Source organism: Heptranchias perlo, chromosome 18 (assembly GCF_035084215.1).
Source record: "Heptranchias perlo isolate sHepPer1 chromosome 18, sHepPer1.hap1, whole genome shotgun sequence".
NCBI lineage: Eukaryota > Metazoa > Chordata > Chondrichthyes > Hexanchiformes > Hexanchidae > Heptranchias > Heptranchias perlo.
In genome coordinates, this window is record NC_090342.1 from 54,994,252 (window position 1) to 55,008,920 (window position 14,669).

At 44.2% G+C, this 14,669-nt stretch overlaps 2 protein-coding genes across 7 annotated transcripts in view; one reads left to right on the plus strand and one right to left on the minus strand.

The window, feature by feature from the left end:
* Nucleotides 1-4,704, minus strand: part of nup205 (nucleoporin 205) — a 92,540-nt gene extending 87,836 nt beyond the window's left edge. The window contains exons 1-3 of the mRNA XM_067999924.1: nt 4,604-4,704; nt 2,749-2,891; nt 1,373-1,544 (exon numbers count right to left, since the gene is read on the minus strand). Of these exons, the coding sequence (XP_067856025.1) occupies nt 1,373-1,544; nt 2,749-2,891; nt 4,604-4,634 (346 nt within the window). The 5' untranslated portion in view covers nt 4,635-4,704. The remainder of the gene's footprint in view (nt 1-1,372; nt 1,545-2,748; nt 2,892-4,603) is intronic.
* A 581-nt stretch (nt 4,705-5,285) lies between these two features.
* Nucleotides 5,286-14,669, plus strand: part of LOC137334877 (CCR4-NOT transcription complex subunit 4-like) — a 124,480-nt gene continuing 115,096 nt past the window's right edge. For 3 of the 6 annotated variants that reach the window (XM_067999926.1, XM_067999925.1, XM_067999929.1), the window contains exon 1: nt 5,286-5,536. The gene's annotated coding sequence lies outside the window, so the exon portion shown is untranslated. Of the gene's footprint in view, nt 5,537-11,623; nt 11,720-14,669 lie in introns of all 6 variants that reach the window. The other 3 variants (XM_067999927.1, XM_067999930.1, XM_067999931.1) reach the window with 3 other exon arrangements.

A 14,669-nucleotide genomic window follows, 5' to 3' on the forward strand; every position in this document is an offset into this window, starting at 1 on the left:
AATTGGGTTTTTCTAAGCTTGGGTTCTAAAAGCCTGATGATTGTAGAAGAAAGGAAGATGGAGGGAGACAAGGCGTTCCACACACTGAGTTCCCAGAAGAGAATGAGTTTCGGTAGGTCACCATATAGTGAGTCTTGATTTTAAGCAAGGAGGAGGAGTGTATAAAGATAGCCTATTCACAGCTTGGGAAGAACAAAAGTTCAGAGCAGCAATGATCCTATCAGCATTGATAAAAGAGCGAGTCATGAGAGGTTTTGACTGATATTGGAGGCGGAAGTGATGATGACCTTTTCCCTGTATCATGTCCAGCAGTGTATGAGCAGTGAGTACAGGATTTAACCAGCAATAGTCATGGGAATAAAAAGTGTTTCTGTATGAGATCATGTGAGCTGCCCTCTGGCTGTTTCTCTGACTCTCAATCTTTAACTTAAGGCTTAATCAGACCTTTCATACATCTTAGCCTCATAATACTATCTATTACATCCCAGTGTGAATGATCCATAGCCAAAAATTCAGAGTTGAACACACTTGGTGTTTGTTTAGTTTTTGTGTCGTGACCATCCTTTAAGTCTAACTTCTTTTCACTCAGGAGCTGCAGTTTCCGAGCTGTGGTATGTTCATTGCACAGATCAGAAATCAACGACTGTGTGATCCATGATTCCTCACCAGTGAAGACATCAGTTGGTGCAGTATTAATCCATGCGAAACAGCCCAGTTTTAATTCCCACCAGGTGCCAGGATAGTTTATCTCAGGCAGGGCAGCAGAGTGCCACAATAAGCCTCAGTACCTCTGGTCTAGTGAGTGAAAAGAAGTCAGTCTGGGCTCTTCCTCTTAATTGTAGTGCCTCCTGCTGGAAAATGCATGTGGAAATCAGACAAGAACAGAATTGGGCTCGATTACGAGGCCCTGTGGTCAAATAGCCTGCTGACGCAAATCGTCTTGTACAGGAAAATTGCCAGTTGGATAAGTACCAGAGGGCTGACAGTGCTACGAAACTGTACCCCACTAGTAGGGATGAGAGAGAGAGAGAGAGCGAGAGAGAATGAATTGATGCATGCATCTTCATTTCAACTTAAAGTTCAAATACGGCCAAAATCACAACTGAACAGACTTCTCCAGTGCAATTTTCTATGTTAGTTTCATTAAACTGGATTCCAGAAATCCAAGGGCCAGATAAATCAGAGAACTCAAAAAAAATTGCAGAACAGCTTTAAAAGCAATTACATTGCCTGGCTTCACACACTGGGTAAAGCAAGCAAAAGATTATGCCTTTAATGACTGACAGTCCTGGACTCAGTGGACAGACCTTAGACCACTGTATTTCAGCAACAGCTTTCACGTGGACCACAGCAGAACTTCAACAGTACACACCCGCCAGCAGCAGCTCCACCGCAGCTAGCTCCCCGATGTCAAAGAGGTCGCTCAAAATGAAAGCTTCGCTGATCAGCTGTTCTGGAAGCAGCCTGGTCCCCTGCTGACCCTGGATGGCAATCCCCTCAATGTTGGCTTTCTTCACCTTCTCCCTGTGCTGTACATTTTTAGCCTGAACATAAAACAAAAAGCAAAGCTCTGTTAAATTCACCTCCACAAGGACAGCGGCACCAGATCAGCACAATGCTCAAAAATAAAGTTCCACTATTTTCCCCCTCAAATGTATATTTTTCTCATTTCCGTTACTCCAATCAGAGCAGCCTCAATCAGGTTGTATCAACAACCTCACCTCACAGAAGCTAGCAATTTACGGTTCAAAACTTTCTGATTCAAAAATAAAATCGAGGTTTCTCCCTTTGGCTTAGCTGATTATGGTGGTGAGCCATACAGACCCAGAAGATCAGAGGTTCAATCCCTGATAAGAACATAAGAACATAAGAAATTGGAGCAGGAGTAGGCCAATCGGCCCCTCGAGCCTGCTCCGCCATTCAATAAGATCATGGCTGATCTGATCCCAACCACAAATCTAAAGAACACAAGAAGTCGGAGCAGGACCCGGCCACATAGCCCCTGGGCCCTCTCCGTCACCCACAGGGCATTGACCGATCCGAACTCAGCTTCATGTCCAATTTCCTGCCCGCTCCCCATAACCCCTAATTCCCTTTACTTCTAGGAAACTGTCTATTTCTGTTTTAAATTTATCTAATGATGTAGCTTCCACAGCTTCCTGGGGCAGCAAATTCCACAGACCGACCACCCTCTGAGTGAAGAAGTTTCTCCTCATCTCAGTTTTGAAAGAGCAGCCCCTTATTCTAAGATTATGCCCCCTAGTTCTAGTTTCACCCATCCTTGGGAACATCCTTACTGCATCCACCCGATCAAGCCCCTTCACAATCTTATATGTTTCAATAAGATCGCCTCTCATTCTTCTGAACTCCAATGAGTAGAGTCCCAATCTACTCAACCTCTCCTCATATGTCCGCCCCCTGGCCTGAGCCAGGATGGCATTGAAGCTCTATAATTAGCCTCAATTTCACATTCTACAAGGCCTAACCGCCTGATTCCCTCAGAAAAAAATCCATTCCTTGGTGACTGGGAGATTTCGTAGTTGGCTTTCAAGACCTTTTCCACTTTTCGGGGGGGATTATGTTTGATCTTCGGCTCCTCACGGCTCAGTTTCTCTCATGAAACACGGTGGTTCTCGCCCAAACCTTCACGACTGCCATTTTCTTTCCACGGCTGATACCTCATCAGATCTTCATTGGTGTGTCTTTATTAGTTGAAATTATTAAGTAAGCAGGAGAAGGAAAACTCACCGGATTCTTGAAGAGGGAGATGAAGTCCGGTTTGTGCTTTTTGAGGGTAAGGTCCAACAGATGGACGGCTTCCGGCAGACGCTTCCAAACCACGTTCTCCACTGTCTGCCAGATATCTTTGTACGGCCCCCACAAACTGGCAGCTGCAGCACACAAAATAAAGGTCGTTAATACGTTAGAGACTGTGAAAATTACTCTAATTGTATCAACGTCTTTCAGAGAAAGCATGAAATATATATGGAGATGTGTGCAACGAGCTTCATTACTTGAAAATAAACTCCCTTTGCGGATTTTGTACTCATCAAGCTGAGGGGCATTAGGGCTGCGAAATGGAACACTTTCCCATTTCAGCTGCCTCATTTTATTTAACAGCGGGGACTTAACAAAAGTTAAACACATCTCGTGTTAAGCTTCACTGCCGACCCAATTTTAAGATACTCCGAACTGGGAACTGAGCCCACTTCTGAGTACCTTACTTACAAATAAAATTACAATCCCAAATTCATTACACCCATCTGTGCATAACACCAAAATGTAAATCATCACTCGCACCATAAGCCAAACAAAGGTTATTGGGGTTGGTAATGCAAAGTCAACTGTATCATGTGATACTGAAAGTTTTAACTGATTAGTACTCGTATAATATTTTGATTTAGAGGTTGCATCCAGTACAACTCACTAGGTCCATTAGTTAAGGGGACTTCTTTTTGATTACTCTGTGAAGTGCTTTGGGTATTTCTTACATTATATAAATGCAAACTTTTTTGAATAAGTCAAACACCATTTTTATTATACATGATTTTTACTATATAAGGTACTCTTCAGGTGAAATAAGGTTATAGGTAGCTAGTTGGATTGGGGCATACAGACATGGCTAATTCTGATGAAGTGCAATGCCTGAAACAGCAACATTTTCCTTTCTTTACAGATGCTGCCTGATCTCCTGTTTCCAGTGTTTCTCTTTTTGCACACATACGATACATTTTAACGCCATATACTCCATGGTTTTGTAATGCTATTATAAATTCCAATGTTAACTTGTCACATTGTAACTACAGTTGTCTGACAGTTCTGATGAAAGGTCAACGACCTAAAAATTTAACTGTTTCTCTCTCCACAGATGTTGCCTGACCTGCTGAGTGCTTCCATCATTTTCTGTGTTTATGGCAGTGAAGCACTTCCACCTCACAATTAGTGAGAACGTTTACAGGGGTAATTTCAATTATAAATGTGGACGTAGGCACTTACAATATAACATTTCGAGTGGAAGTGCAGACAGATATAAAATATAAAAATAAGAAAGCAACAGATCGTAGAGGGAGATCTTCCCCACATCTCATCAAAACATACAATAGGATAGTCTTTATCAGATTGACAGGTGCGTGGGATAGACTGCGAAGTTGATTCACAAATTACAAGTATTTTCAAAAGGAAAACGTTTCCTTTCTTGAACAAGTGCTGCGTTTAAAAGACGTTGAACGAAGGAACTGAGAAACGCTGCCGAGATTAGCCGTGTCTCCCAGGTGTGTGCGCTCCCGTCCCCTATGAACTGCGGTAAGTTTTTTTTCCACATCGTTCACCTGAGGAAGGAGGAAGCCTCCGAAAGCTTGTGAATTTAAAATAAAATTGCTGGACTATAACTTGGTGTTGTAAAATTGTTTACAATTGCGGTAAGTTTGATGGAGACGGGTTTGAGCGGGGCCTGGGATCGCAGCGGCACCGAGTGTTACAGCGGGGGGCTCTGCCCACACGAATTAACCGAGGCCGCCTCAGTGTGAAGGAGATGGTGCGGTGCGGTGCGGGGCCCGGCCCGGCCCGGCTCACAGACTCTGCGCTAATTGTTTCTCCCACTGACCTGAATTTACCGCCATGGTCGCGGCCGCCATCTTGGAAAGGAACCGGAACCGAAAACCCTGACCGGGCGCAGCGCGCGCGCTCTCTCTCCCCCCTCTCCTCCTCCTCCCCCCGAACCACTTAACGGGCGCGGCGCTCCAGCAGCCTCCCGTTTACACTCGGGGCAACAGCCGGCGGCTCCCAGCGCCGGACCTCCCGACCGTTAACGAGGCGCGGCTTGCGGGTGAGAACGGAGGCGGAGGCGCGTGACCCTGCCCGCCCGCCCGGACTACACTCCCCAGCATGCCTAGCGCCGGGGGCACCGGAAACGACCGCTCACAACCCCCTCCCCCTCCCCTCCCCCCCCCAACTCCACTCCAACACAGACAAAAATTAAACAATAACCTTGGAAATATTACACTTCTCATATTTTTAATAGTTAAAATACGTGAAAGAATCATTTGAATAGGCGTTAGTTTTTGAAAGGTTAAAAGAAACATCGACTATTTTCTTTAAATAAAGGAGGGGAGGGGAGGGGAGGGCCTCTGGGAATTGTAGGCGGGCGGAAACGGTTTTTTTTTTTTGGGACGGGAAGAGCGTTTGGCGGACGACAACTCCCAGAAGGCGTCGCGCGCACACCCCGCCAGGAGGGGGAGGGAGGGTAACGGTTGCGGTTGCTGCGATTGGCGCATGCGCGGCCGCGTTTATGCGCAGACTCCGTGAGAGTTTCCTAGGGGGAAAAAAAAATGGTGGCTGGTGTGTAAATTAGAGCAGCGCCGGAGAGAGAGAGAGAGAGAGGGAGATATAATTATATATAAAATAACCTGCAATAGAGGAGCGGAGGGAGCCGGCCCCGGCCCCGGCCCCGGGATACACCTCACGCCAGCAGAAGAGGACACGGGGGCAGAAGGAGACCGTTCAAAGTCCCCCCCACCCACCAACCTTGGTTTAAACGGTGAGTCGGGGAGAGAGAGACTGTGAGAGAGTTACTGAGAGTCTGGCACCCGGTCACTGCTACACGGAGGCTTCAGCGGCATAGCCAGGCCGCACCAGCACCAGGCATCACTGGGGAATAGCAGCACGGCGGGCGGGCGGGCGGGGGGGGGGGATTACACCGACCGGCGAGAGGCGGAGGGTCGCCTGTCCTTATCACCATTTTAATGGAGAGAGTTGCAATTGTTTGAATGCGAGAGGGGGAGGGATTAATGTTCCCTCTCTGTCTGGGAAATGATAACTCTCTCTCTCTCTCTCTCTCTCCTCCAGCACACACTTCATTTTTTTAAAAAAAACCCCACTAAGAATTGTGAATTTGCAACAAATATTATAGAAATTGTAGTTTTTTTTTCAAATAAAAAGTTCACTCTCCGGCTTTGCAAGTGGGTTTAAGGAAAGGCTGCGTGGCTTAACTCAATATCGGGAAGTACAAGGGTTCTGTTTTTATTTATAAACAAATGGCTGCAAAAACAGGACCCACTTACTCTAACATTGTACTTTATTGTTAACAGTTGAGCTCCACAGATCCAGGCAAGGGAGAGTTTACAAGAATGAGTAGAAGGGAGGGAGGTTACTGCATATTCGTACCTGGATAGGGCATTTTCCTCTGGAGGGGTGAGGAGAAGGAGGGGAAGGGAGGAGGGCCGGAAACAATGATGTGGTATTTTTTTACAATTATGGTTCTTGGTCCATGTTTCCTACTTTTTGGTTTGACTATCAGGTTTTAATGTTTTTTTAAATATCAATTTAGAACTGTTATCATGTTTAATTTGGGGCATACAATGAGTTTTAAAATGGAATGGTGTGAATTCAGTGTTTGCTGTCTGTCTTTTTGCTACAAAAACATTCAAACATACTAATTAGTTAAACTAGTACTTGAGCTGTAATGTTTCAACAAGCACGAGAGTCGATACAACAACCTGCATTTATATAGTGCCTTTAACATGGTGAAACTTGCCAAGGCGCTTGACAGAAGCAAAATTTGACTCCGAGTCACATGAGATATTCAGACAGGTGACCAAAAAGGGTAGGTTTAAGGAGCACCTTAAGGGAGGAGGGTGAGGTGGAGAAGTTTAGGGAGGGAGTTCCAGAGCTGAAGGCACACCTGCCAATGGTGAAGTGGTGAAAATCGGGGATGCGCAAGAGGCCAGAATTGGAGGAGGACAGAGATCACTGAAGGTTGTAGGGCTGGAGGAGGTTCGAGATGGGGAGGGGCGAGGCCATGGAGGGATTTGCAAAAAAAATGAGAATTTTAAAATCGAGGCTTTCCTGGACCGGAAGTCAGTGTAGGTCAGTAAGCACAGGGATGATACGTAAACGGAACTTGGTGTGAGTTAGGTTATGGGCAGCAGAGTTTTGGATGAGCTCAAGTTTATGGAGGGTGGAAGATGGGATGCTGGCCAGCAGAGCATCGGAATAGTCGAGTCTAAAGGTAACAAAAGCACGGATGAGGGTTTCAGCAGCGGATGAGCTGAGGCAGGGGCGGAGATGGGCGATGTTATGGAGGTGAAAGTAGGCAGTCTTGGTGATGGAGTGGGCATGGGGTCAAAAGCTCATATTAGGGTTAAATTGGACACCAAGGTTGTGAAATGTCTCATTCAGCCTCAGACTGTGACCAGGGAGAGGGATAGAGTTGGTGGCTAGGGAACGGAGTTTATGGCAGGCCCCGAAGACAATGGCTTCGGCCTTCCTAATGTTTAGTTGGAGGAAATTTCTGCTCATCCAGTACTGGATCTCAAGCAAGCAGTGTGACTATTTCAGAGGCAGCGGAGGGGTCAAGAGAGTGGTGGTGAGGTAGAGCTGGGTGTTGTCAGTGTACACGTGAAGCCTGGCATATTTTTGGATGATGGCGCCAAGGGGCAGCATATAGATGAAAAATAGGGGGCCAAGGATAGATCCTTGGGGAGCTCCAGAGGTAACAGGAGCGGGAAGAGAAACCATTGCAGGTGATTCTCTGGCTGCAACTGGACAGATAAGAATGGAACCAGGCGAGGGCAGTCCCACCCAGCTGGATGACAGAGGCTTTGGAGGAGGATGGTGTGGTCAACCATGTCAAAGGCTAGAAGGATGAGGAGCGATAGTTTAGCATGGTTACTGTCATTTGTGACTTTGATAAGGGCCGTTTCAGTGCTGGGTCAGAGGTGGAAACCTGACGCATAGGATTGTTAGTGGGGGGGGGGTGGGGAGAGAGAGAAAGAAAGGGAGGCGGGACTGATTAAGATGCAGAATGGAATACTACAGATCATCTGCAAATTTTAACATCTTTTGAATACTGACATCCATATGTTTAAGTAAAAGGAGAAAGAGAGAAAGCACTCCAGCCTTGTATTTAAAATTCTGTCAGGTGAGAGGCTGGCCTCACATGACAGGTTAAAGGAAATTCCAGGCCTGTCAGTGAGGAATGGAGGCACCTTATTGACCATATTAAGCTCAATTCATAAAACATGTTCTCGTGAGCAGTGCTGGCAAAGCTGCATTTATATCCTGTCCCTCGTTACCCTGAAAAAGTGGCGATGGGCTTTCTTAAACGGTGACAGTCCTTTTGGCGATGGTGCTCCTAATCCGACACAAATATTAGTTTAATACTTCAGTTTAGAAATTAACTCACTGACCCAAACTGCAACAGCGTTAGCTGACACTTCAAATTTGATGTCGTTCAGCAGGTGTTTAACAAATGCACAATTAACTGAATTAATCCTTTAGGGGATATTGTTAATACTGAGGAGGATTGTGACAAAATACAGGAAGACACTAATAAACTTGCAGAATGGGTGTGTAATTGGCAAATTAATTTCAATATAGATAAATTGAGGTGGTACATTTTGGCAGGAAGAATAAGGAGGCTACATACTCCTTGGAAAAAAAGAGTCTAAATGGGGTAGAGGAGCAGAGAGATCTGGGGGTACAGATACACACATCACTAAAAGCAACGATGTAGGTTAACGAGGCCATTAACAAAAGCAAACAAAGCAGCGGGGTTCATTTCTAGAGGGATAAAATTGAAAAGCAGAGAAGTTATGTTAAACTTACATTGAACCTTGTTTAAGCCGCACTTGGAGTACTGTGCATAGTTCTGGTCTCCATATTATAAAAAGGATATAGAGGCACTGGCGAAAGTACAAAAAAGATTCACAAGGATGATACCAGAACTGAGAGGATATACCTATTAGGAAAGATTGAGCAGGCTGGGGCTCTTTTCTAAAGAGAAGACTGAGGGGTGATCTGATCGAGGTCTTGAAGCTTATGAAAGGGTTTGATAGGGTAGACGTAGAGCTGATGTTTTAACTTTCGGGTCACTGATAAATCCAATAGGGAACTCAGGAGAAACTTCTTTACCTGGAGAGGTTAGAATGTGGCACTCTTTCACAAGGCATAGTTGAGGTGACTAGTATAGATGCATTCAAGGGGAAGCTAGATAAACACATGAGGGAGAAAGGAATAGAAGGATATATTGATGGGGTTAGATGAAGAAGGGTGGAAGGAGGCTTGTGTGGAGTATAAACACCAGCATAGACCTGTTGGGCCGAATGGCCTGTTTCTGTGCTGTACATTCTACATAATTCTACGTGGTGCTGTCTTGTACTTTTTCAGACATCTCGGTACGATAAACCTTAACTAGCAGCGGTAAAGATAGTTAAGTAATTGGTTTTGTGGAATGTAGAATTTAATCAGAATGGGTAGTTTGCAAATGTAGTGTTATGGTGTCAGAGAATTTTCTTGCCATTTATATGATGTGAACTATATTTTGCACCATATGTTTCTGCTTTTGTTCAATAAAGGAGATGGGTTCAGTATGAATTTTTGTCTCACCTATTTTATGTCCCCTCCTCCAAGGCCTTTTTGCTCCTTGCTGTGATAGGGTGCCATTGGTGGCCAGCCAGGTGGCCACCATCATGTATGAGCCTTGACAGTGAGCCACAGCAGGCTGACTTATTATTCTCTCTAGCCAGGGGTGCTGATGCCATTTTTGGCACCCATAAAACTGCCCCTATAATTCAATTCAGTTCAGATCAGAGATTGAACCTGGGTCCTTGGACTGTACGACTCAGCTACTCATCGGATGAACTTGCTGAGCCTATACGGATATTTTTCAGTTATTTCAATTATGCAGTTTACGTCCTGCGGTGCTTACCGGTTGCAGTTTAGCTGCAACCGGTAAGCACCGCAGGACGTAAACTGCATAATTGACCACAACAATGAGAAACTGATGTAGTTTTGTGCTACACTTCTTTTGGTTTGGCTGGTCCTCGTGTCAGATCGCTTTATTAGTGGTGCCCTCCTATTGAGGCGGCACTTGTGCAGAATTATGTCCTGTTGGTCCAACTAAAATAGGCCTGTACCTATTTCATTTTGACAATCAGTGTTAATTTGAGCTGTTTTGTATTCTAATAGATATTAAATCTGTCCTGTTAAACATAAAATTGCTGTTTAGATAAGTTGGTCAACTCCACTAATGGCTCGGTGGATAAAGCACTCTCTACTTGCATGAGTAATTTCATGTGCCATACAGACCACAAAGTCCAAGGAATGATAGCTGATCTGTACTCAATTTGTCCTCTGTTGTTGGGATGGAACAACTGACTTCAGTGCCCTGGTCTAGGGATTGGATTGGGGGTCGGGGGGAACCAACCACAGTTCCTGATCGTGATCCACTGGCTTGTGCTTGAAAAAGTGCATGTGTGAGTGCTCGTTAAGCACGGCGCAAGCTTGGCTGTGATACCTCTGTGGTTGATTATCCTGCTGACTTCAGCGAGTCTCCAGAGCATCCCTATCCCAGCGCAAGACTGTGCCTTCAGTTGAGTATTGGGGGGGATGGAGTTCAGCCACTACTTGCAATTGTTGAAAATTTATTGCAGCTTTGGAGTGGGGCATAAAAATTGCAGCCAGTGTGATGAGAAGGAAATTAACCTTGTGAAATATATTTTGTCACATTAACATGATAAACGGGTTCTCTGACCTCATAACCTGAGAGCTTTTTAAAATCCCCATCTTAGTAAGTACTATTCATATAACTAGGGCTATGCCCTGTGACACCAACCCATTTACTAAACTATTTTGGCGAGACCTTATTGCTTTGGAGGACTGAAAGTGCAAGATAACATAATGAAGGATTCCTTTCAATATGGGCACCATTGACTGAGTATGTGTGTTTGTGTGAAAATTTGTGTAAAAATGACAAGGCAAGATTTACTAAGTGACCTTGTCAGACTTTGTAATTAAACACCTTGAAGGCTGAGTTTTAAAAACCTGAGTTCTCGGAGCAGTATTGTCGTATATTTAATACTGTTTATGTGCCTAATAATTGTACTTATTGCATTATCAAACAGTAACCTTGGGGAACCATATTCCTCAGCACACATGGTTTGCCCATCCAGCCAGTTTGCACATTTGGATTTGGTTATTTAACTTTCACCCAGTACTTTGCCCAAGTGACCATTTTTCTCTGTTTGAACATAATTATCAATAAACAGTGTAGGGTGCCATATTTAACTTGTTCCTGAGGCTCAGACTGTCCTGAAGGAGTTACAGAAGTGGCAACCCTGGCTGATTTTTAAAAAAAATTTCCTTCTCTTCCCTTGGATTATAGGTAGATTGTAGCATTTCAACTATCTGCCTTGACTGGCATCAGTGAACTGAGCACAGAACCGGAATCGAACCTGGGATGCCCTAGTCTGTATGGCTTACTGGTTATTTTGTTAAACTGGATTAAAAGTAGCTTCTGTAATTTTGAGGGAGTTTAACAGTGGGTGAATGGTGACCTTCACCTGTCTGGCAGATAACCTGGAGAAGGATGGAGGCAGAGGTAGCATGTGTAGTGATATTTGTCTCTCTGCTCCGACTATCTGACGCTTTGTTCAAAGTAATCTGAAGAAGCAAGTTGTTGGGTAACCGAGTTTCAGAGGCACTGTGGCAAAAAAGAATAAGGTTAGGGTTGCATTAGGGTTGAGTTTCATGGTTTTTTTTTTGTGTGTGTGTATGTAAAGTATTATTTTCTCAGGTAATAGCCAGTTTATATTGCTGACTGGTCACTTTATCTTCTGTCCAGCAGGGGACCAGATGCAACCTCGCAATGTCTCACACTTCATCCTAGTGCCAAATTTGATTCTGCAAAAGCAACTGGCATGTAACAGCCATCCTGATAGAGGTGATCTGTAATTCAATGGCTACTCAATGCATTGTGCTTAGTTTCACCAAGCATCATTATTGTCTATAGGGGTGTTACAGTCGGCCTGCAGTATTCAGTGTGCAAGGACTGGCAGTTCTGCCATCTGAAACATGGCCTGAAATCACCATCTTGACTGCCAGTGCCCTTCCATTATTTTATACAAATTTCCTACTGACTTTAGTTGCAATAGCAACAGATGAGGACTATAAATGTGGTCTATACTCACTTGTTATCCAGAGCTTTACTGGTCTCTTAATACAAGCCTGGATGCTGTGTTGTGAGGGAGCTGTTGTTTTTGAACAGTGTGTGTGACGTGGATAAATAACTCTCTCAATGTAAAGGAAAACCATGTTTGATCTAAACAACTTGGGAGGGAAAAGCAAGTAGGAAGGTATTAACTAAAGCAGCAAAGGATTAGGGGGTGATTGAATTTAACTGTCCAAAATAACGTAAGGATTTAAGAGGGGAAACTGAAATATTATTTCCACTGGTTACTGAATTGGCATAACGGGGGTATAAGTCAGGATGGGGTCTGAAAGCATGGACGGAGGGGGTGGGTGGGGAACAAGACAGAGTTATTAGAATATGGAATGCATCACCACACGTGGCTATTAAAGCTTAGTCAATCACCACATTTGAGAGATTTAGATAAATGCATGAAGAAAAAATATTAAAGGCTATGGGAAAGAGCAGGGACCTGGGATTGGAGCGGGTGGCTTCACTGTGGAACTAGCAGTCCCGATGGGTGACACAGACGACCGTTGTGCTGAAATTTGTCATTCTCTCTGAGGTGGTGGGGGGTGGCTATGATTAACTGGGTACACCAGAATGGTGTGCAGATTGCTTCTAGTGCTGGGTATTTGATATTTAAATGTCAGGAAGAGGGGGTAGTGTATTACTGAATCTCTGCATGTATGAATTGTTTTTGAGGCCTAAGAAGTTGGAAAAATGTCCAATCCCATTTTTTAGTGTTTTTTTTAAAGCATTGAAGAATAGAATGTAGCAACTCTAAAGGATTGCTGCTGTAACCCAGGATACTTCTGTGAGGATTTCTCCTTAATAGTGAGCAGTGACCTTTAACTGGATTAGCATTAGTCTTCATTAGCTGCCTGTTCACCCTGAGCAAATGAAAAATAGTCCCAATAGGCAGAAAATAAGCCAATATTATCGGTCACTTGTTCACACCCTAGTAAAGATGCTCCAATTCCCATGAGGCAGATAGCAGTAGTATTTGGGTTTCCCATCGACCTTAGTTTCTGCCATGCAGGGAGGTGCTTGGCGCATCAATGGAGCACAGGAATGATCTCCCTAACTGCTCAGTTTTGGAGTTGCAGGGGCCAAGGTGCAGGATTGGCTGATTGGGGTGGGGTGTAATGTGCTGTGCCTCTGGGACCTCCAAGGGGAGAAGCTGCATAGCTGAACTGCCCAGCACCTAATGGAACATTACCCATTAGTTAATTTCCAGACTCGATCCTTGTCCAGGCTATGCTTATGTTGATTCATCTGAGACCGCCCTTTAACAATTCCAGTCATGGAATAATGGAACATTGCTTAGACATAGGGGTTTCACTCCTAACAATTGTAAGCAATTTATCACTGATCTGTTCAGTGGATTGGTGGTAGCGCACTGGAGGGAAAATCACACTCGAGCCAATGCACTTCAATATGCCAAACATCTCTGGTGTGGCCTTAATAGATATATTGATAGTGTGAGATGAAGAGGCTCGTGTGGAGCATAAACATCGGCATGGACCTGTTGGGCTGAATGGCCTGTTTCTGTGCTGTAAATCTTCTCAAATTGCCCCCACCTCCAGTGACAGGCCTGCACCAACCAGCACTTCACCCCAGTGTTACACAACCCAAAATACTCTTAACAGCCAACTCAAGCTTGGGAGAAAAAAAATCCAGTTGTACTGGTGTTTTTGTTTCACAAATCAAGTGAAGATTTTTTTTAAAAAGTTACGTTTTACTAAAATCCTAATGAAACAAATGGGTGCAGTGCTGAGTGTGAAAATTGCACATCTGGCTGAAATCCCAGTGGCAACACTCACCTATTTTTAAATAAATGTTGGCTTACGCACACGTAATTTTGTTGTCCAGGTGAATGGTTTCAGTGTGTACACCGTCATCGGTGACAGCCCTGTGCTTCGTTGTGGCATTAACACAACTGAAAATCCTAAGACGTCTAACCTTCCAGAATCTAGAATAATAATCCACCAGATTTTTTGTTTGTTTGAGAGATAAATGAGAGTTGCTCTGCTCTTCAAATATCGCCATAACACAAGGAGAGAATACTACCAACTGAGCCAAGCTGATGCTCAAAGTAAGCTGTTCTATCAGAGGCAGGAGAATGTGATGAGAGAAATATCCTTTGTTGATCTTGGCACCTTGTTACTTTAGGACCCTACAGTATGGTAGGTTGAGGCCTGAGAATGGATTTATTTGTAGCCGAAGAACATGGGAGTTGTAGGGAAGAACAAATTATAACTTGCTGAAGATGAGTGAGTTTAAGATTTCATGCACTTGAGTCCTCTAAAGTGCATCAGTTGAACAATATGCCGGTCTTTGTGCTGTTGTAAATATGAAACCTGTTAGCAAATTCTATTTGTTGCCATCCTAAGGGACTGTATCAGCATTTTAATCAGTGTTGTCACCAGAATTTCAGTTAATTGGAGGTGTGAAGTATAATATTATTAAACTGAACACTTGCAGGTACAATTACAGATTTTTTTCCCCTCCTCGGGTTGTGTCTGCAGAGAGAGTTTTGAGCTGTACAACATCAGGGTGAAGCGTCAATGGGCACAGGTCTGTGGTGGGAACGATGGGGCAATTGAGGTGATGAAATAAAAGTAACTACCAACAAGAGTATCTCACATTAACCGCAACTTGTGTTTAGATAGCATCTTCAGTGTAAATAAATGTTCCAAGA